The sequence below is a fragment of the Balearica regulorum genome, chromosome W (assembly GCF_011004875.1).
Source record: "Balearica regulorum gibbericeps isolate bBalReg1 chromosome W, bBalReg1.pri, whole genome shotgun sequence".
NCBI classification, from domain to species: domain Eukaryota; kingdom Metazoa; phylum Chordata; class Aves; order Gruiformes; family Gruidae; genus Balearica; species Balearica regulorum.
Window position 1 is genome coordinate 15223776 of NC_046219.1, and position 21362 is coordinate 15245137.

Below are 21362 nucleotides of genomic sequence, written 5' to 3' on the forward strand. Positions count from 1 at the left end.
TCACTGGAGTTTGAGTAGCCACAGTACCTGTCGGATTGCTTTCCCTTTCTTCTCGCTGAGGGTGCTGCCTACTATTGAGCAGTGTTTGATAGATTGTGGCCAGGGCCCAGCACAGCGCAGGAAGTTGTGTCTCCTTAGAATCCCCACAGCATTTTCCTTTCAAATATTCTACCATTTTATCAGGGTCTTGCAGTTGTTCAGGAGTGAAGCTCCAAACCATTGGGGGTGAGAGGTTCTCTAGATACCTGCCCATACTCTCCCACATGCCATGCCAGCCCTGACCACTCAGCCTCGGGGAAGATCCCTGGGCGGTATTCTTAAAACAATTTTTGCTCACCCTGAACAGGACTTGAAACACATTCAGGAGACCTAACAATAAGAGCATGGTGGCTTAAACATCCCAAAGATATTCAAAATTCTCAAAAGCTGCTGTAACCAGCCAAAAGGGAAAAGGGGAGGTAAAAGAGTGGGAGAAAGTATCCCCCCCTGTCTTCCCCATACATTGGGTGCAATTATTAATCAATTCAAAGAGATGTTGTCTGAGGTATGGACATGTCAGCAAGGCCCCATACAAATACCAGCTTAAGCTCACGACCAGTGATGTTATCCTAAGTTGATATTGCACAGTACAGCAAAATGAGAATCCTGACCCCTCTCCCAGAGGTGATGAACAGTGCCGCAAGGAATACATACAGCAAGAAAGGGTTTACATACCGCAGCCACGTGACCAAACAAAACACCATTGTGACCAGTGACTGTTTAAATAATACTATAAATACTTATCTCAGTTGGGTTCTTTTAACACACTCTTGTCAGATCTGTTATCTCAACCTTTTGAGCCCCATGTTGGGTGCCAAAACAGGACTGTTGTGGTTTAGCCCCAGCCAGCAGCTGAGCACGACGCGGCCGCTCGCCCATCCCTCCCCCCCGCCCAATGCGATGGGGAGGAGAACGGGAAGACAAAGGTAAGACTCATGGGTTGGGATAAGGACAGTTTACTGGGACAGCAAGGGAGAGGGAAATAACAACAAGAGTACTTAACAGAATATACAAAACTGATGATACACAATGCAGTTTCTCACCTGGACTGTGTAACTCATACTGCAAGCTCAGACCCATCCCAAAACCTGACCGTCCAAGGCGCGGGTCCTGGAGCTGCGCTGCCCCTCCCCGACTAGCCCCCTTTTAAGCTGAGCATGACATCATATGGTAGGGAATACCTCCTTTGGCTAGTTTGGGTCACCTGTCCTGGCTCTGTCCCGTCCCAGCTTCTGGTAAAAATTAACTCTATCCTAGCCAAACCCAGGACAACCTTCTACAGGCTTTGGTTACCTTCTCTCTCTTAGGAGCAATGGCATCCAGTTCATCAATGAAGATGATGGCAGGAGCGTTCTTCTCTGCTTCTTCAAAGGCTTTCCTCAGGTTGCTCTCGGACTCACCAGCCAGCTTGCTCATGATCTCAGGACCTGAAAAAAAAATAATGGCACTGTGGTACCCAGAAGAGAGACATATAGCCTCAAGGAATGCAGCTCAATTTTTTTAGGCAACGCTACAGGCTTGGGGAAGAGTGGCTGGAAAGCTGCCTGGCGGAAAAGGACCTGGGGGTGCTGGTCAACAGCCGGCTAAACATGAGCCAGCCCAGGTGGCCAAGAAGGCCAGCAGCATCCTGGCTTGTATCAGGAATAGTGTGGCCAGCAGGACTAGGGGAGTGATTGTCCCCCTGTACTCGCCTCTGGTGAGGCCGCACCTCGAACACTGTGTTCAGTTTTGGGCCCCTCACTACAAGAAGGACATTGAGGTGCTGGAGCGTGTCCAGAGAAGGGCAACAAAGCTGGTGAAGGGTCTAGAGCAGAAGTCTTATGAGGGGCAGCTGAGGGAACTGGGGTTGTTTAGCCTGGAGAAGAGGAGGCTGAGGGGAGACCTTATCGCTCTCTACAACTACTTCAAAGGAGGTTGTAGTGAGGTGGGTATTAGTCTCTTCTCCCAATTAACAAGTGATAGGACAAGAGGAAATGGCCTCAAGTTGCTCCAGGAAAGGTTTAGATTGGATATTAGGAAAAATTCTTCACCGAAAGAGTGGTCAGGCATTGGAACAGGCTGCCCAGAGAGGTGGAGTCATCACCATCCCTGGAGGTGTTCAAAAAAACGCATAGACGTGGCACTTTCGGGACATGGTTTAGTAGACATGGTGGTGTTGGGTCAACAGTTGGACTTGATGATCTTAGAGGTGTTTTCCAACCTTAATGATTCTATTATAGTACAACGTTCACATGGGAGTATTTCTATTTCAGGCCAAAGCAAATACTATCAACCAAGTTAACTAAATTTGCAGCTGAACAGTCAAGAACAGCATGCAGAATTACTTTCTGTCATTATCCTGGTGTTTTCAGCTTATTCTAATAGAATGCAGCACTAGTCAATGAGCTACCTTTAGCTGCCTCTGTCTTTACCCTATTTCACACTTGGTGAGTTTCTCTGTAATGTGTCACCACACATAGTTAATGCTAGTCCTAGCTTGCAAGAGAAGCAATCATATTACATGGTGATGAATTATCAGGGTAGGGAAGGAAAAAGCTGTAAGATATTGAAGCTGTCTTTAGCTTGCATTACACAGGTATACATTTACCTCTAAGATCCTATAAATCAGTTTATAAAAAAAAAAAACCAAAAAACCAAACCCCCCCAAAAAAACAACACCCCAAAATCCCCCAAACCCATCTCCTCTCTAAGAATAAATATAAATAAAAATGTGTAAGCACATCAATCCCAGAAGGAAGGAGAGTGTTCCCCTGAGATCTCCTACAACTGCTGAACATTAGTGCAGGCTCACAGATTTGTTTTGTTTTTACAGATTTTTCCATCATGCTGATGGGAGTGGTAATGAAGAGAAAAATATGCTTCCAAGAGATCAAAGAAAAAGAAACCTGACCCTCAGGAGCGCAAAGCTGCTAGCTGACTGAGGTGCACCAGCTGCAGAGCCACTGGTGCAGGCAGGTACCAAGAATGTTTCATTACAACTAACTCACCAATTCATACCAGCTTTGTCTACAACACTGCCTGCAGCTCCAGGCTTGGGACTAGCAGACAGAGAACACGTCACTAATTCTGACAATGTTATTTTTATTATGCAATAGAAGTACAAGTGTCTAAAGAAATGTCTGGCTCATTAGCATGCAGTGACCTTCCACACACTTAGGAAGTATATAACAAGGGCAACATATGGTTAAAAACAGTCCATTTACATCTGATATATTTAGATACAAAGCAAGTCCCTTCCCTACCGCTGCTTGCTGCTATGCTGTGCTATACACTCCTTTGCTTTCACCTTCATGGGTCTAAGTGATTGAAATCAGAAGAGAAAAGCAGCACTCCTTGAGTACAAATGTTCAGTTATTCTAGCACTGACTGTAAAATGGGACAGAAAAACAGTGCAGAAAATTCAGAACCTGGTCCTTACTGGACATAAACCAGTATCCATCTTAACTGCTATAGGTGAGGAGCGATCAATAGGAGGTTCTGTCACTTGTAGCTAAGTCCCAAGGTACTCATTATAGCTTTCAGGACAGTTCCTCCCAATTAATATTATGTGAAACAGAACAGTTCTTGTGCTTTACTTGAGGGGGGGAAAAAAAGAAATCCACAGCAGACCAGCTTCTTTTCTCAATGGAACATGCTGGCAGCAACAGAAACAAGTGTCCTGTACCCATATACAGAGAATAATCTCACTTCATTCCCAGCTCTGCCCTCACCAACATAAATGAGCACTCAGCCAGGCAGACTCCAAGTCCCTGCATCGCAAAGCTGTCTTTCCAACCACCCTGCTACAAGACAATCAAGCTTAAGGGAAGCACCACTACAGATGCTTCCACACAAATGGCTTTTAAGTGTCCCCAGAGGCACACTTCAAACAAGTAAGGAAGGATGTCAGGGAAAAAATGTGGCTCTATAAGCCTATTAATACCATTCATTATCATGAGATGGATGAATGAGCACACAGATCTGGGACCAAAGCAGCCACAAAACTTACCATTGATCAGAAAGAAGAAAGCCCCTGTTTCATTGGCCACCGCTCGGGCAATCAGTGTTTTACCAGTGCCAGGAGGACCATACAGCAAAATCCCACGTGGAGGCTGAGGACAAAGGCAAGGGACTTCAGTGGTGAGCTAGTATTTGAATGCCTAAGTAGCTTCACTGTGAAGCTACAAGCATTTGATAAAGCCAGTCCAAAATTGTGATGCAAACTCATGCAACAGCTGCCATCCCAGCACTGCTATCAACATCCTTACTACTTTGCATGACACACAAACAAAAACCTTGCCAGTAACTGACAGTGCTGATTCAAAGCACCTCTCTGCTTTGCAAGTTGCCAGTACTTTAATGTGTCCAAAACATGTAAGGAAATACTTTCCTAACACCAGCATTAAAAAAAAAACCACACCAAAAAAACCCCACAAACAAAAACAACAAACCAAAACCACAAACTACTTATTCCCCTCCCAATACCTCATAAACCTCTGACATCAGGAGTCATTTGCAAGGGCAAGCCCACTCATCCACCTGGTGCACACGGGGACTTACCTTCACCCCTATGGCCTTGAAGAGCACAGGGTGTCGGAGGGGAAGTTCCACCATCTCTTTGATTTGAGCCAGCTGCTTCCGGCAGCCACCAATGTCATCATAGCCCACTTCATTCAGTGACTCTTCTTCATCCTACCCGGAAGGAAATATATTAAACATTTGAGTGAAAGCAATAGTTCAACAATCCCTCCCAGTCTACAGAACCCAGGAATCCAGGTTTTTGCTCATTGTCATTTTTTGCTGTCTTGAGATTCTCACTTTCAAGTCTTCCTGGTGTCTTCTACAATTGTTTCTTAGCTCTCTTTTCCCAGACACGCAAAGGGAAATGCCTGCACATACCTAGACCCCACTGAAGCCCACTCTCTTGAATGACAGCCTCTGCCACCAGGACTCCTACAGACTCTAGCACAAAACAAGTTGTGTGACCCTCTGATGTGGCTAACAAAGATAACAATAAACAATGAAGTCCAGGATAGAATATACTTATTCCTTAAACTATAAGTGATATTTCTAACTACTTGACATACCCTAGCTACCATACAATTCTCCAACATAGTGTTTTCTTTTGGGATTGACTCAAATTAACAGAGAATGTTAAGATCCAGATGTGCAGATAAGACCAACTGTAACCAACTCGTTCAGTATAGCTCTACAGCATCCATTCATTTGGCTGTCCGAATCTCTACTGGCCTTAGTTATCTGTAACATTAGGCCACACTAAAATAACACAGCCTGGAATCTCAGAGGGGCTCAGTTCAAGCCCCACAAACAGGAACTACTACTTCAAGCGGGTTGCTCAGGGTCTGGTCCTATCAAGCACTGAAGTTCTCCAGGTCTGGAGATTCCTGCCCTCTCTGGGCCTCGCTCCAGGGTTTGAGGAAACCTTTTTCCTAATATCTATTGGGAATTTCCCTTGATCCAGCTTGTGCCATTGCCTCTAGTCCTGTCCCTGGGCGCAGCTCTCAGAAGTGCCTGGTTATCCACCCCTTCCTATCAGGCAGCTGCCAGTAAAAGCCTGCCTCTTTCCCTTCCCTTCTCCGTGCTGCATCAACCCACTCTCCCAGCTGCTCCTCATTCATTCTGACCTTCAGCTCATCATTTTGGTGGCCTTGGCTGAACTTGCTCCTATCTGTCTCTGCTGTGTCTTGAAGAACCCAAACTGGACTCATCCAGTGCCCAGACGTAGTCTCACGAGCATCAAATAGAGGTGAATTTTTCAGAAGGCAGCTAACTACAAACCAGCACTCACCCTGATTTGCAGATAGTGAAAAGGCACTTTATGAAGTATACAACCACCTTAGCTCATTTCTCTGATTTCCTACTCTGTAACAGTAAGGTGACCAAGACCTGACAGACAATCCACTCAGGCTGCCTCAAGCTTGGGATGCTCAAGACTAGGTACCTTAAAGGACTGGGGGGGATTAATAAAAACCCCAACCATTTAAAGCTTTCAGATTTCTCACTGAAAAAGCACTAATTGCTTTCTTTTCACATGGCATGAAATTTAGCAACAATGTAAGCCCTCCCTGCTATGGATCAAGGGAACTTTGGAATTAAAAGATGCATCTAAGTTCAGCATGAGATACCTGGAAGCAGATGCAAAACCAGCTGCTGCCAAAGTATGGCACCTCATCAGCAAACCTAAACATTGGTGCTATTTCAGCATCTGAGGAAGTATACTGGAAGCACATTTCTCTGACTACCTTCAGCAGCAGCTCATCTGAAACCAGATGTTTTAATCATTACATTCAATACACAAAATGCCAAAACAGGAACTGCAAAAACTGCTGCTCTCAAGGACTGTCACCAAAACAGATTTTGTACAGAGGGAATTCAGTAGAACTGCATAGCATGATTCTGCTCACCTCTCGTTTGATGGGCTCTCCTTCACAATGGATCACTGTGTCCGGAGCCACTATGCAGTATGGACTTGGATCTGTCTCCACCACTTTGAACTCCACTGCACGCATCCCTCCACGCACCAAGAAGATGTCACCTGTAAAACCCCACACTTCAGTAGCCTGCTGCAACAGATGTCTGCAAAATGTAAACCCTTGTACTACCAGCAGCCCCAGAGGACAAGGAAGTGGGTTACATAGGCATACACTGCTGGCATTTTTGACATTGCTCTGCATTTTAAACTCAAGAGCTGCATGTACTGTGACTACCCAAGCACCATTTAGATCTGTAGCAGTTGAAGTTCTCAAATTCCATCCAGAAACAAACAGTAAACAAAACCAGCAAACAATAGAAAAGAATACTCTGCCTAAATACAAAAGACAAAGGCAAGGAATCATTTTTCCATTCAGTTTCAATTTAACATTTTCAAAACAGGCAAAAGCACTAACTTAATAAAAAATAATTTTGAAGTTGTTATAACTAGTTATTACTAGTTATAACTGGTTGTCTCCAGATACAGAATAATATATAATACTGCACTATGACTCCTGGCTAAACTGGGCTACAGAAGCTGGATAACTTCAACTTGTATTTATACTGTATTATGACCTATTTGTCCCAGCAGAAGTGCTACTAGCACAATTCTAAAAGTATATTTGTTTTTTATGCACTCTTCCAGTTATTAAATTACTTTGAAAAATGGAATTTAGTCAGGGTGCCAGCTAATATATCCAACCAATTGATTAATATGCGAGCAACTCCAATACCATCAAGTGGTAGCAACTCAGGAGAAAATCTCATTAAACTGAGTTCTACCTGAGCCTTTTCTGATGCTCTCCCATCCCATGTAGCAAAAAAATGCAGGAGAACTATCAAGCTGCTCTGCCAGCTGGCAACAGATATCGCCCTTTCTTCTGAAGATTAGGAAAAACTTAAAATCAGCACCAGCAAAATCTCACTCTGCAGATGTCAGTCTAACGCTTTGTTGAGATCTATGCAAGCTTCTAGAAATTCTCTTTATTCAGTCTCAGGACTAGCTCACACTCACTGCCATCGGGACTTCAATAACAGGCACTATTACCTTTCCTGATGGGTCTGTATGCTTCCAGGAAGTACGGCTTGAGATAGACCTCAAACAGATTCCCCGTGATCCCTTCTACTGTGTCATCAATTGGCAGCACATGGATACGTTTGCCGTATTTCACATCTGGGCAAGGCTGAATGCTGCAACAGAAGAAAACTCCAGTTAGCCATATCATCCTGGACTTACACCTGAGTCTGGAAAAGGCAGTGATGTCCCTTCCCAGGCCAGTACAAATGCCAGAAAGGACCCTGCAAAGCCCTGGCAAGGCTTCCCATCTGCATAAGAATGCTGACAAGGCAAAAATCACACCCATCAGAGAGCTAGTCTTTACAACACATGCTTTCCTTCACTCCTCTCAGCCCTATCCAAAACTGCTGGGGAGTTTCATACTTTCTTCCTACCCCCTGCTCTTCTGTAGCCCCCCTTGCCACCCCCAAGGCACATTCACAAGTTACTAATGCAGCCTAAAGACCTGCAAGAGTCATGAGCTAACTTTTGTTTCAACAAGGAGCTACTGCTGAACCAAATGTAAGGGAAAGGGAGCTGGGGGAAACTGTGTTCCTTCCTCTCTCTCTCTCATAACTTACTACAGAGAATAGAGCTCCTGTTGCTGATAACCCTGATTCTGAGCAAAGTCTTTCACAGTACCAACCAGGGGTAGCCAGGTGTCTGTCAATCCCCCTTTGTGGAGGCTGACATTTAGGTTAAAGTCCAAAGGCCCCTTCCCCCTTTGTAAACATCTCAGCTATTATTTTTACAGTGCAGACCAACAGCCTACTGTAGTGACAACTCAGAGTATCAAGCTGTGGCAGAGAGGCAGAAAGCTCAAACTGGCATTGCCAGCTAAAAAAAGCCTACGTGAAACTGTAGCTGAGCATGCGACTTTTCATACACTACTTTGATCGGGACTCTTAATTAAGAGAGGATACAGCAGAATGGTAAAGGAAAAGAAAGACTGTGCCAGAAGGAAAACAGTTGACAGACTACAAGCAGGAAGCGATTAGCACATGAATCTGGATTTTGGCAGAAACCAGGCCACAGAAAGTAACACGATAAATACTTAAAGATCGGCAAGAAAAACTTGTGAGAGCAAGAGGTGTGAAAATTCTCTGACCCTTGCAACAAAGCCAAGACAATCGGTAACACATTGGGAAGGCTGAGAACCACTGCAGACAGTCCCAGCAGAGAAGGGGAGAGCACGGGCTGAACTGTCACACTAGCAATTACTCCAACAGTAACCTCACATCAGGCTAAAGTAAGGATTCACCTTTATTACTGCTTTCCACAGTTAACTTCGTGGACATTAAAAATTTAGACAGGAAAAACTTGTGAATTCATCTGACTGTAAATTTGGGAAGACAACTGTGACAACAGTGGGGTAATTGAACTACTTTAAATTAATGACAGGACCTGGGCTCGTGAAGGTCCTGAAGAGACTTCAAGAATCTTTAGCATCATTTTTAGTATTAATCTGAACCTGCGTACAGCCAGAAACACATGCAAAAGTATGTTTCCTGAAATCTGAGATCCCCAATGTAAGACACACACTTGAAAACATTTCTGTGATCTCCTCTGGAAGACATAAGAATACTTCCTGCAGATCCTGTCTCTACTATAGACTGAATCAATTCAGAGCCAGCACACAAATTATTTAGGCAACCCAGGGATATGCAACAGTTAGGAAACTAGTCCTCACCTGATCACATCACCCAGGCGCACTCTCAGGTTGTTGCGAACAACCCTATTCATGCGAATTTTCTCATCTGAGCAGGTATCATCTGACAGAACAATACAGACTGCTTCTCTCCTCTTCTTTCCTTTTAGCAGAACAGTGTCTCCTCTGAACAGTTGCAATTCATCCATTTTTGCCTGTAAACAATAACAGCATTAGAACAAGCTTTTGACAAAACCAGAATTCAAGTGTTTGAAGGAAAGTTACTTGACTTTGAAGAATTATATCTTGGAAGCAATATACTAGATCTACAGAGACAGGGGCTCCTACTATACCAGTCAAGAGTTAATCCTGAAGTCAGACTAAGGATACAAGCTCAACTGAATCCTAAAAGTTGAGAATCAAAATATATTTTATCATGGAAGAGCATTAAAAAACAAGACAACCCACCTCCTTCACTTGTAACTGCAGCAGCTTCTGACACAAATACTTAGATTGATGTTGCAAAGTTACATTTCAAGTTAATAAACAGCAACAGTTTGCAAATTACCAGATTAAATGCTTTGCTTTTATAAACGACACACCTGGGACAGTGACACAACACTGTTGTCTTCATTGATGGCTTCATCAACAATTAACCGATTAGGCCTGTTCTTCTGCTTCAAAATAGCAGTCGATAAATCATCCACTTTAGAACTGGCAAAGAAAACAGAAGTTAATGAGTCCAAGTGATATTGCTCCCCCCTTTCCAGCCACCCCCCTGATTTGGTCTCCATTTTCTACAGGCTTCTTTGTTGTCTTGTCTTTTAGAAACTATACTTATTTATAAGACAAAGGAGAATATTATTCCTAGGCACCAGTTTCAGGAGTTCAAAGCAGAATGTTTTCTGTCACTAAATATAACTACTTTACTAGCCTCAAATGGAAATAGCTATGAAGCTATCTATGAAAAGAAGTGATCAGTGAGATGTTGCTGACTATAAGATGTTTTGCCTAAAAGAATTAGTCAGACTCATCTGAAATCACATGTAACCACTGCCACTGAAACAAAAGTTCAAGTCTATTTGGTGTCAAATCCCAGATAAATAAGGGAATTAAAAGGACAATGCTGCAGCTCCCCTGACAGGAAGAGTTGTAAGAGTTTAGCCTGTCAAAGCCTATTAGTTAAACCTAAAAAGCCAGTAGAAATATTCAAGTGCTCATGAAAAATGAGAGTGGTTTTTTGTGGGGTTTTGTTGTTTTGTTTTTGTTGTGGTTTGTTTGGGGTTTTTTTTAGAATATAAGCACCTTTCCATAATACCTTCACAGGAGTCACTGCAGCTCTAGCCCACTATGCCACAAGAAATATGACAGATAATTTATTTGCCTTGACAAAATGGAGCACATCAAACAGCAAGGAAATGGAAGAAAGGCAGATTAAGTGATTTTCTTTAAAATCTAATACAGCAAATAAATATGAATTTGAACCAACTGATTCCTGAGGAGCTCTTGGAAGCTGTGCCAGTGACTAAGGTCAGAACAGAAAACTTTGCAGTTTGGTTTGATTCTCACCAAAAAGAAAAAATAAAGTCTTCCTTTGTCCTAAGCAAGTGGCAAGCACCAGCAAAGAGTAGGAAGCTTTGTGGACAACTGTGTTGGCCATACACTTTGGCTCCATTTTGCTGTTTTAGGGACAAAATAACCAGAAGAAATCAAACCTTGAGTGGAAGTGGCAGAGCAAGCAGGTACATAACACGAACGCAGACCACGGCAGCAGTGCGTCACTTGGCATGCTCAACTGCATTTTACAAAGTACATCAGAGAGGTGACATACCTACAGTGTGATGTTACCCAAGGTCCCCCCCACCCCTAAAGATAAAGTTTTTCCAAGACAGACTATGTGGTATTGGCTTCTTTCTCTGACACGTAAAAGGGGGAACACCACCAAGCAAGCCTATGAGGGCAGCCAGCTTGTTTCCAAAAGGTTTTCAAGCTTCACATAAGCCCTGGTAGTATAGGAAACATGTTGGAAATTAGAGGCAACATTATTTTAAGTGAACAAAAGGAGGAATTGTAAAACATGTCTTTCCAGGACTGCTAGCACTGGGAAAGCTGCCTTTTTCCTCTCCTCATTAAAGAGTGCAAGAGGCAAGAAATCAACATCCATCCCTTTCAATGACCATGTGAGATGTTACAGATCCATTCTCTAAACCCCCAAAGACACAAGAAAGGCTGCTGGATACATCCAGGAAGGAGCTCATGAATTCCATCTTCAACCTAAAACATGGTCTTGGTAGAGTCCTTAAAGGTCTGGGACTTCCAGGAAAACTAAGCGCACAATAAGAAAACTCAAACCAATACATTGTCAGGCCAAACAGGATCTTGTGGTTAAAACAGTGAATAAAAATAACAACCTACTTGTAAGGACCTTGCCTCAGCATTAGTTCCTGGACACTGGAACATAATTTAGCAGGTAGATTTTAAAACTTGAGCTAAGGGACACCAGAAAGAAACAATTTAGCCTGTTCAAAGTGTGAATGTAAATCATACCTGTGGTGGGTTGACCCTGGCTGGGGGCCAGGTGCCCACCAGAGCCGCTCTATCACTCCCCTCCTTCACTAGACAGGGGAGAAAAAGTATAACGAAAGGCTTATGGGTCAAGATAAGAACAGGGAGAGATCACTCACTAATTATCATCACGAGCAAAACAGACTGAACTGAGAGAGGGAATTCATCTTATTTATTACTAAGCAAAACAGAGTAGAGGAATGAGAAAGAAAATCAAATCTTAAAACACCTCCCCCCACCCCTCCCTTCTTCCCAGGCTCAACTTTACTCCCAGCTTCAACCTCCGCCCCCCCCAGCGGCACAGGGGGACGGGGAATGGGGGTTATGGTCAGTTGATCACATGGTGCTTCTGCTGCTCCTTCATCCTCAGGGGGAGGACTCCTCTCATTGTTCCCCTGCTCCAGCATGGAGTCCCTCTCACGGGAGACAGTCCTTCATGACCTTCTCCAATGTGAGTCTCTCCCACGGGCTACAGTCCTTCATGAACTGCTCCAGCGTGGGTCTCTCCCACGGGGTGCAGACCTTCAGGAGCAAACTGCTCCAGCGTGGGGTCCCCCACGGGGTCACAAGTCCTGCCAGCAAACCTGCTCTGGCATGGGCTCCTCTCTCCACGGATCCACAGGTCCTGCCAGGAGCTTGCTCCAGCACAGGCTTCCCACGGGGTCACAGCCTCCTTCAGGTGCCTCCACCTGCTCTGGTGTGGGGTCCTCCAGGGGCTGCAGGTGGAATCTCTACACCCCCTCATCCTTCCTCCATGGGCTGCAGGGGGACAGCCTGCTTCACCATGGTCTTCACCACGGGCTGCAGGGGGATCTCTGCTCTGGTGCCTGGAGCACCTCCTCCCCCTCCTTCTGCACTGACCTTGGTGTCTGCAGATGTTCTTACATCTTCTCCCTCCTCTCTCTGGCTGCAAAAGCGCTCTCTAACTGTTTTTCTCTTTCTTAAATATGTTATCACAGAGGCGCTGATTGGCTTGGCCTTGGCCAGCGGCGGGTCCGTCTTGGAGCCGGCTGGCATTGGCTCTATCAGACACAGGGGAAGCTTCTAGCAGCTTCTCACAGAAGCCACCTCCGTAACCCCCCCTGCTACCAAAACCTTGCCACGCAAACCCAACACAGTACCGCTCTGCACATGAGATGCGGATCCAAAGGCATTTTGATAAGAAACTGCTGCCAGACTTTGGCTACATAAACTGTCACTGAAACTGATTGGCTGTCCCTCAGGATGCAGAGATTGCTGTGTAGCCTAAAAAATGGTCTGAAATACAAGATAAAAATAAATGGAAGAGGAACTGGGCAGCAAGTGGAAGCTTTTGGACCAAAACTTTAAATAAACCTAAAGCTGTATAAATCTGGAAAAGAAGTTCAGATACCTTCCGACACACAGCAGTGCTGAACAGCACAGCAAGAGGTCCACTTAGTTCTGCTGAATGTGAGGAAAAAAGTTTTAGTACTGAAGAACTGAATCTGCAGTTTCCTAAGTAAGAAGCAAGCTAGATCAATGTTGTCAGTACATTACTGCACTTAAAGCAATTGAAAAGCTTGGAGGCATTAAAAATGGAATAAAGGTCTCCAAGAAACAGCATGCAGATATCTAAATGCATGGGGTCAGCTTCAGTTATCTGACCTGACAGTTCTGCAAAGAAACAAGTTAAGAAATTACATGACAGTTACACAGGAGAGTGATGTTATTTCTCCTACAGACAAGGGTAAGGACTTTGACAGACAAGCACTACCCATCTTCCAGTAGCAATTTAGACTATTACTATCACCATTTGCCCTCATTGCATCTCACCTGGGGGTTCCTCATGCTGTAACTGAGATGGAGCAAGATATGTCTACACACCCTCAACCGTGCTCAGACAATCCCTGACATCTATGCCTCAGGGAAGGAAAGCCTGAACTGAAAATAGTAAGCAGGAAAGCCTAAAGCATGGGTTGGGGCTCTCTCCTGCCAACTTTCTTATATGTGCTGGTAAAATTCAGCGAAAGGCAGGACAGAGAGCTAACATAGGTAATTTTTAAAGCTCCTCAATGAGTTTCCCATCAGAGAGAGCCTGATGCAAATCCTCTAGATCATCTTCCCTACTCACTCCTTTTGTCAGCTCCCTCACACACTTTCCTTCCAGCTCCTTTCTTTCACTAACCTCAAAGAGATAAAACCAAACACAAAAATGTAGCTTTAGAGCTGTTTTGGAATTAAAAGGAAATTCAAAGCCTGCATCAAGCCTGCCCCTAGACAGAGGCCAGAAGCGAGGACATAATAGCACAGCTAATGGACAAACTTGCATATAAAGCGCAAGACATCAATAAAATTGAAGCAAATATGTACTAGCCCTAAAGACCAACAATAATGGGTTCCCAGTTTCCATCCTTAGCCTCCTTTTCTCTCTCAGTAAAGGAGTCCAATAGCCCCATTTGACACAGGGAAAAGGTGGCGGGGTTTTTGGGGGTTGTTTGTTTAAAACTTACATATTTTTTCTCTGTGTCAGAGCTCCCCTTGTTCAGTATGTAATAACTCCCAGAGGCTATGCATTGTGGTGGACAGTATGAAGAGTGAGAGCAGAAAGCAATTACTGATTCTTCTGAAAATGACTATCAATCTCCAAAGCTCCACATAAAGCAGGGAACAAAGTTGTTCCTGCAAGTCCATGATAAATATACAAAAGTCATTGACTCAAAATTACTCCAGCTTCAGTAATGAAAGTGAAAACAGCCATACCTTCTGTATGCTGGTGTGCCTTTTTATCAATACCCTCATGAACTCACTTCTGAGATAAAACCTGTCAGCGGTTTCTTACCACCCTGAACATCCATGTTACAGACTGAACTACTTTCCCCAGGTAAGTATTAAAAAAAAAAATGCATAAAGCATTGTATCCATTGAAGCAAATGAGCAAAGTATCTGATGATTGCAACCACTTACCGGAACAGCACATGACAACCAAGCAGTGAGTTCATACCCACACTCAAGATGCCAAGTTCTCAAATACTGTTTCAGACAGGTATGCACATGAAAATGAGAAACTTCAGAAACCACACTCTATTAGCTCTTGCAATGCTACTCTCTGTGCTAAAGCTCAATTCAGCAAGATGGCTGCCAACAGCATTGACCCCAAAATTGCAACTAAAAAGTAACTGTTTTCCAGTTGCAGAAAAAACTTTTGTTGATTCTTATGTGGTGAGAACAACTTTGCAAAAGTAGAAATTTCTTTTTAATTTAAAGACACTGTTCACCTCACTCAGACTCAAAATGTGCCTTTGAGACCATCACAAGCTCTACCATGGACACTAAATTCTTGGCAAACCTTGCTGGAACTGAGTAGGACCAAATAGGTCTAAATTGCAGGAGTTGCAAAAGAAAAAGAGAAGATAAGCCACGGACACTAAAGGGACTGAAAGTGCCTCTGGTGATGCCAACAAGTCACTTAAAATATTCTTGGATTTGGAAAGTTTTCTTTAGGTTCTATTTTTACTCCTTTCAAGGGGCAATGAAGTGGCTTGTGCACGTGGGCTAGGAGCAGAGAGACCAGTATCACTCAACTCATTTTTGAGGAGCACAAAAGATGACTCTCAGCCTGGAACTGAAAACAGAGCAAGGCAAGACACCGGAGACGAAAATATAACCGATTGCCTCAGCTACCAGAGAGGTCAGCCCGACACAACATATCTGTCTCTTCTAATGCCAAATCACTAATAGCCCCGACCCGAGGGCCACTGCGGGCCTGCGGGGAGAAGGCCAGGACACGCCTCTCGCTGCCCCGCCAGCCGCTCGGCCGCTTTCCCCGGCGATCTGGGGCCTAGAAGACAAAGCCCTCCCTGGCTGAGGCCTAGCCCAGGTGGGACGACCCCGGGCAAGGGTACAGCCAGACCCCGCCCTCTCAATGACTCGACACTTCCTGGTGAGGCCCGGCCGGGGGGCGGGGGGAGGGGCAGCGGCGCGCGAGGCCCCCCTGCGGGCACACGTCTGGCCGGGCGCGCGCGAGGTGCGGCCCATCCCCCTCCCAGCCCCACCCCCACCTCCTCAAAGCCTGCATGACACAGCGGGATCATGGGCCAGATCGAGCCCGCCGACGGGCCCGATCCGAGCAGCGCCGCGCGGAGACGAAATAAGGAGAGGTAGGCCGAGCCAGGCCCAGCACCGCCGCGGCCAGACCTAGGCCGCGGCCTGCCGGCCCACACTTACTCGGATCCTGAGGCCATGGCGCTAGTGGGGAAAGGGGCGAGAGGAGGCGGCCGGCGACGACGGGTCTCAGGCGGGCTCGCGGCGACAGCAGGTCAGAACGCTTCACGCTGACTGAGCCTTAGAGCCGACTCATCGGAAGGGAAAGCTCCACCCCACACTGCCTCGCCTGCCTAGCAACAGCGTGCACTGACCAATCGGAAATTCCGCCCGGCCAGCGCCTCAGCCAATCGGGGGGACGGAAGTGAGGGGATGAAGGAAAAAAAAAAAAAGAACGAGCGCTCTGCTCTGCTCTCCCTTCCCCTCCCCTCCCCGCTCCTCTCCCTTCCCAATCATCACGAGCCAAGCGCAACACCCGTCAGCCAATCGCAGCACTGCCCCTGCCGTGGCTTTTCTACCGAGCAACACGGGTCGGGCAGCCAATGGCAAAAATCCACCAATGGGAAAATCTAGGCGGAAAGTCCCACCACGACAGCCATCCGGGCTAGCCTCGCCTCGCGATGGGCTAGGGCCCGAAGAAAGGGAAACGCGCGGGGAGGGCTGCAGCCAATCAGAAGGGGCGGGGGGCGGGTGCTTGGGGAGCAGTCGGAGTTCGCTGGGTGTGCTGGGCTTAACTGGTGGGGGTGGGGTTGCACGTGTAGGTGGGTTTGGCCTCGTCGGGGGCGGTTCTAGGGCTGCCTCGGCGAGGTTTTGGGGGGAGGGGATCCCCTCCAGAGGTTTCGTTTCCCCCTGAGTGAAAGGGCATGTGTGGGGGCCTGGTCCTTCCTCTCCATCTAAAGGTGCTAGCAGGGTTCCTTTCCTCTATTTATTTATCTATTTTGGCAGGTTTTATTTTCCCTGATTGATTTTTTTTTTTTTTTTGGCAGGGCTGGACTGTCCTGCCAGGTCCCACCACAGGACTCCCAGCTACTCTTCCCAGCACAGACCCTGCCCCATCAGGGGTTTGAAGCTCTAGCTCCCCTTGAACCACCTGAAACAGCCTCCCCACAGCTCTTCCACCACTGCCAGCCACCCCTCCATGACCTGCTGCCCTCCAAACACCACTTCCCGGTCTGGGCACTTGCATCCCTGTATCCCCACCTGGGTGGTGTTTCCTTAGGGCCAGAATCATTGCTGGAGCCAAGTGGCATTGTACCCACAGCCCTGGCCCTGCTCACATCAGGGAGAATCGGATGTGTCTGATGCCTGTTTGCAACCATCCAGTGCTGGTAGGCACTCCCTTGTTTTTTCCTAGGTGCTTATGAATAATTTAATTACGTTGTAGCCAAAAAGAAAGGCCTGTAATGAAGGCCTGCTTATATTATACATAATAAGAAAATGTAGCCAAGAAGAAAGGCCTGTAATGAAGGCCTACTTTTATTATATGTGATAAGAAACTATTCATTGTTACTTTAGGTAGAAGGCTAACAATTCGTAGAATGAGCACCTGCTATACACATCATGATAAAAAGGAGGAGCTACAAGACACTTCAAGGTCCTTATGTACGTACTTTTCAGAAAGGGAGGACACTAATTGCCTCCAGGAGCATCCTTATCTCCCTGAGGCATATAGCAAACAATTACCAACACCGAAGTATTGAGAAACTAGGGGAAAGGTAATTCGGGCCAGGGTCCCCACAACCACCGACCCCTAAGCCCCCTACCAAAATTATACCCCCTACTCAAAAGATAGAGGCGGAGAAAGGAACTGAGCATGCGTTCTAGTTTGCATACTAGGTGAAGAAATACGACCCAATTATTGTAATGGGGAGTGTACCACTTTGTAATCCTTGTAATATTTGTGTATAAATATGACAAGAGAACCAGCGTTAGGGGTGCCTGATTTGAGGAACTATCCTCCTGACACCCAGCGCTGCAATAAAGGAAATGCCTGCTTCTTAATGCTAAATTGGTGTTAAGGACTTTTCTTTCATTCCCGAATTTCGGTGACAGTTTTGGCGACCCAGATGGGACAAGGCTTTTGAATCTCGACGGATCCGTGGGATCATAGGACCTCCAGCCGGCACCGAGGGATTCTCGGGGAGACCCTTCGATCCCCCCTGACCGAAGAGTTCTGAGCACGTTCCCTGGGACAGGTAAAAGGCATTTCTCTTACTTTTAATTGTGATTTAAAATTTTGGGTTAGAGGCCCCCTTTGCCTTCAAGTAAGCCATGGCGTGAGCTACGCGAGGGGCTATTGTACTGTGATTTGAAAATTTTGTAAGAACGTTTGAAAGGTATTGATCAATCAAGAATTTGTGTTTTAATGGTTTTGTGTTACTTTTGTCACTTTTGTCATTTGTCAATTTTTGTTCTGTGGTTTTTGTGGTATTTGCGTTACGATGGGTAACAAACCTTCGGTGGATGGGGGAATATTAAAGAAATCTCCCCTAGGGTGTATTTTAAAACATTGGAAACAAATAGGAGGGGACCCTCTTATAAAAAGACAACAAATTGAGTATTATAATCACTGGTGGATGATGTATAAATTGGATGATCAGGAAAAACAGCCCAAGAATAAGAATTTGTAATATAATACAATATTACAATTGATGTTGTTTTGTAGAAGGGAGAAGAAATGGGATGAGGTACCTTATGTTGATTTGTTTTTTTTTTCACCTTGCGAAATCATCCTGAGTGGCTGAAGGACTGTGGGTTTACCCTGCAAGACCCCCTGGCATTGGCATCAGCATTAGACAAGCAGGAAAAGGCAGCGGGAGGCTGTGAAGGTGTTGCCGTGCTTGTAGTACGGGGCAACGGTGTTTGAAGCGCGGGCGTGATGAGGAGGATGATTTGGAATTAATGAAAGATGTAGGAGGTTGCATGGATGGTTTTTGATAACAGGGAGAAAGGGAAGGAAGTTAGAAAAGAGAAACGAGAAAACGAAAGGGAGTGGAGACAGGCACGGAGAGACAGGGAAAGAGACAGACAGGGAAAGAGACGGTAACCTGAGAGCTGCACTGCAGGGAGCATCAGCAAACAGTAACTTCAGGGGAGGACGGCAATACTATGGGGGAAGAGAGGCGGGGCCCCTCCAGCACAAAATACCAGCAATACCTTAGGAGATCATCAGTGTGCCTATTGTAAAGAACTGGGACATTGGAAACGGGATTGTCAGAAGTTTAAGGACCGTTTTAGGGGTCCTATTCCTATCAGTCCAGAGGTCCTGGAGGAGGCACGATACAATCAAGAAGCAGCTCCCTTTCCACATCAGTTCCCCTTAACTAAGTCCTGAAGGGGACCAGGGGAAACCTCCCCAGCAGAACCCCTGGTTACAGTAGAGCTGGGAAAAAGGAAAATAGATTTTCTTGTAGATACTGGGACGACTTATTCTGTGTTAAATACTTGTCAAGGAAAATTGAGCGATGATACAGTAAACATTGTGAATGCCACAGGGAAAGCGGAACAGCGTGCCTTTTTCCATCCTTTAAATTTTAAGCTCGGAAAACAAAGGGTAACTCACCAATTTTTATATATGCCTGAATGTCCTATACCGCTCTTGGGACGGCACCTATCGAGTAAATTGGAAGCGCAGATCACCTTTAAAGATGGGGAAGTTCAATTATTAATCCCTGAATCTAAAGCCATTGAGGCAAGAGTTTTTATGTTGCAGGAACAACCTAAGACTAACAAAGGAATTCCCGAGGAGGTGGAGAATGCAGTGATGCCTTTGGTATGGGCTAGTGAGGTTCCAGGTAGATCCAGAAGAGCGGAACCAGTAAGAATTATCCTTAAACCTGGAACAAACCCGGTAAGACAAAAACAATACCCATTGAGGACAGAGGCCAAAAAGGGATTAGAAAAGTTAATACTCAACTTTATGGAATATGAGTTGCTCACATAATGCAAATCAGAATTTAACACCCCAATCTTACTCGTTAAAAAGCCAGGGGGTGAGGAATATAGGTTAGTGCAAGATTTACGAGCTGTGAACCAAATAGTGCAGGACATTCACCCGGTGGTGGCAAACCCCTATACATTACTTACTTACTAATCAAAGATAAACATGAATGGTTCACAGTCCTAGATTTAAAGGATGCTTTCTTTTGTATACCTCTCGAAAAACAGAGTCAGGCTATTTTTGCCTTTGAATGGGAAAGCCCGACCACTGGATGAAAAACTCAACTAACCTGGACTGTGTTGCCTCAAGGATTCAAAAAGAGTCCAACAATCTGTGGAAACCAGTTAGCTAAAGAATTAGAAAAACGGAGAAGAGACCATCCTGGAGGAGTTATGCTGCAATATGTGGATGATATCCTATTAGCAGCAGAAACCTGGGAGGAGTGTATACAAATGACTATAAACCTGTTAAACTTCTTAGGACAAGGAGGATGCAAAGTGTCCAAGAAGGCGGCACAGATTGCAAAACCAATGGTCACTTACCTGGGATTTGAGATTTTACAGGGCCAGCGGAGATTTGGAACAGATCGGAAAGAGGCCATTTGTCAGATCCCAGAACTGAAGACAGCAAGAGACCTGAGGGCTTTCCTGGGAATGGCCAGATGGTGTCGTCTGTGGATATCCAACTACGGACTGCTGGTAAGACCTCTTTACGACATCTTGAAGGAGGCACAGGGAGAATACCTGCCTTGGAACCCTGAATGCAGGCAGGCCTTTCAGAGTCTGAAAAAAAACCTTTAATGATGGCGCCTGCACTAGGGCTGCTGGACTTATCTAAGCCCTTCGAACTATTTGTATATGAAAGACAACATCTCGCTTTGGGAGTATTGGCCCAGAAGATCGGGGACTGGAAAAGACCGGTCGGGTACTTCTCTAAGCAACTGGACCCTGTAAGTAAGGAATGGCCGGGATGTTTGCGAGCCGTAGTGGCCACCATAAGCCAGGAAATTAACCATGGGGTAAAAGATGATTGTATATGCACCCCATATTATTACCACAGTTCTAGAACAAAAGGGGGGACATTGGTTATCCCCCAGCAGAATGCTTAAATATCAGGTGATACTATTAAAACAAGATGATGTAGAGCTCAAAGTCACCTCTGAGGAGCCTTTGAGCCACAACTGTCTGCAAACAATTGAACAAGTCTGTTCCAGTCGCTCAGATCTGCATGACAAACTTTTGACTAACCCTGATTTGGAGCTATTTACAGACGGTAGCAGTTTTGTACAGGATGGGAAACGAAGGGCCGGGTATGCTATTGTTACAACTACAGAAATTGTGGAGGCCGAGGCGCTACCCATTGACACATCAGCGCAGAAAGCAGAACTGATTGCACTACGTCAGGCCTTGAGAATAGCTAAAGGTAAACAGGTAAAATATATGGACAGACTCCAAATATGCCTTTGGTGTCATGCACGCTCACAGAGCCATTTGGAAAGAAAGAGGATTGCTGTCGGCACAAGGATCTTCTATTAGACACAAAGAAGAAATTTTACAACTTCTCCAAGCTGTCCAGGAACC

At 45.5% G+C, this 21362-nt stretch overlaps 1 protein-coding gene and 1 long non-coding RNA gene across 3 annotated transcripts in view; both read right to left on the bottom strand.

The window, feature by feature from the left end:
• The window catches only part of LOC142599163 (transitional endoplasmic reticulum ATPase-like), a 35985-nt gene extending 19666 nt beyond the window's left edge, over positions 1–16319 (bottom strand). Inside the window, exons 1-8 of one of the 2 annotated variants that reach the window (XR_012832820.1) lie at positions 15966–16132; positions 9818–9929; positions 9258–9430; positions 7559–7701; positions 6444–6574; positions 4579–4710; positions 4028–4130; positions 1333–1466 (exon numbers count right to left, since the gene is read on the bottom strand). Coding sequence is in view for 1 of the 2 variants with exons in the window: in XM_075738925.1 (XP_075595040.1) it covers positions 1333–1466; positions 4028–4130; positions 4579–4710; positions 6444–6574; positions 7559–7701; positions 9258–9430; positions 9818–9929; positions 15966–15982 (945 nt within the window). In the remaining variant the exon portion in view is untranslated. Of the gene's footprint in view, positions 1–1332; positions 1467–4027; positions 4131–4578; positions 4711–6443; positions 6575–7558; positions 7702–9257; positions 9431–9817; positions 9930–15965 lie in introns of both variants that reach the window. The other variant, XM_075738925.1, reaches the window with a different exon arrangement.
• Positions 1–21362, bottom strand: part of LOC142599220 (uncharacterized) — a 434245-nt gene that overhangs the window by 155715 nt on the left and 257168 nt on the right. The window lies entirely within an intron of this gene.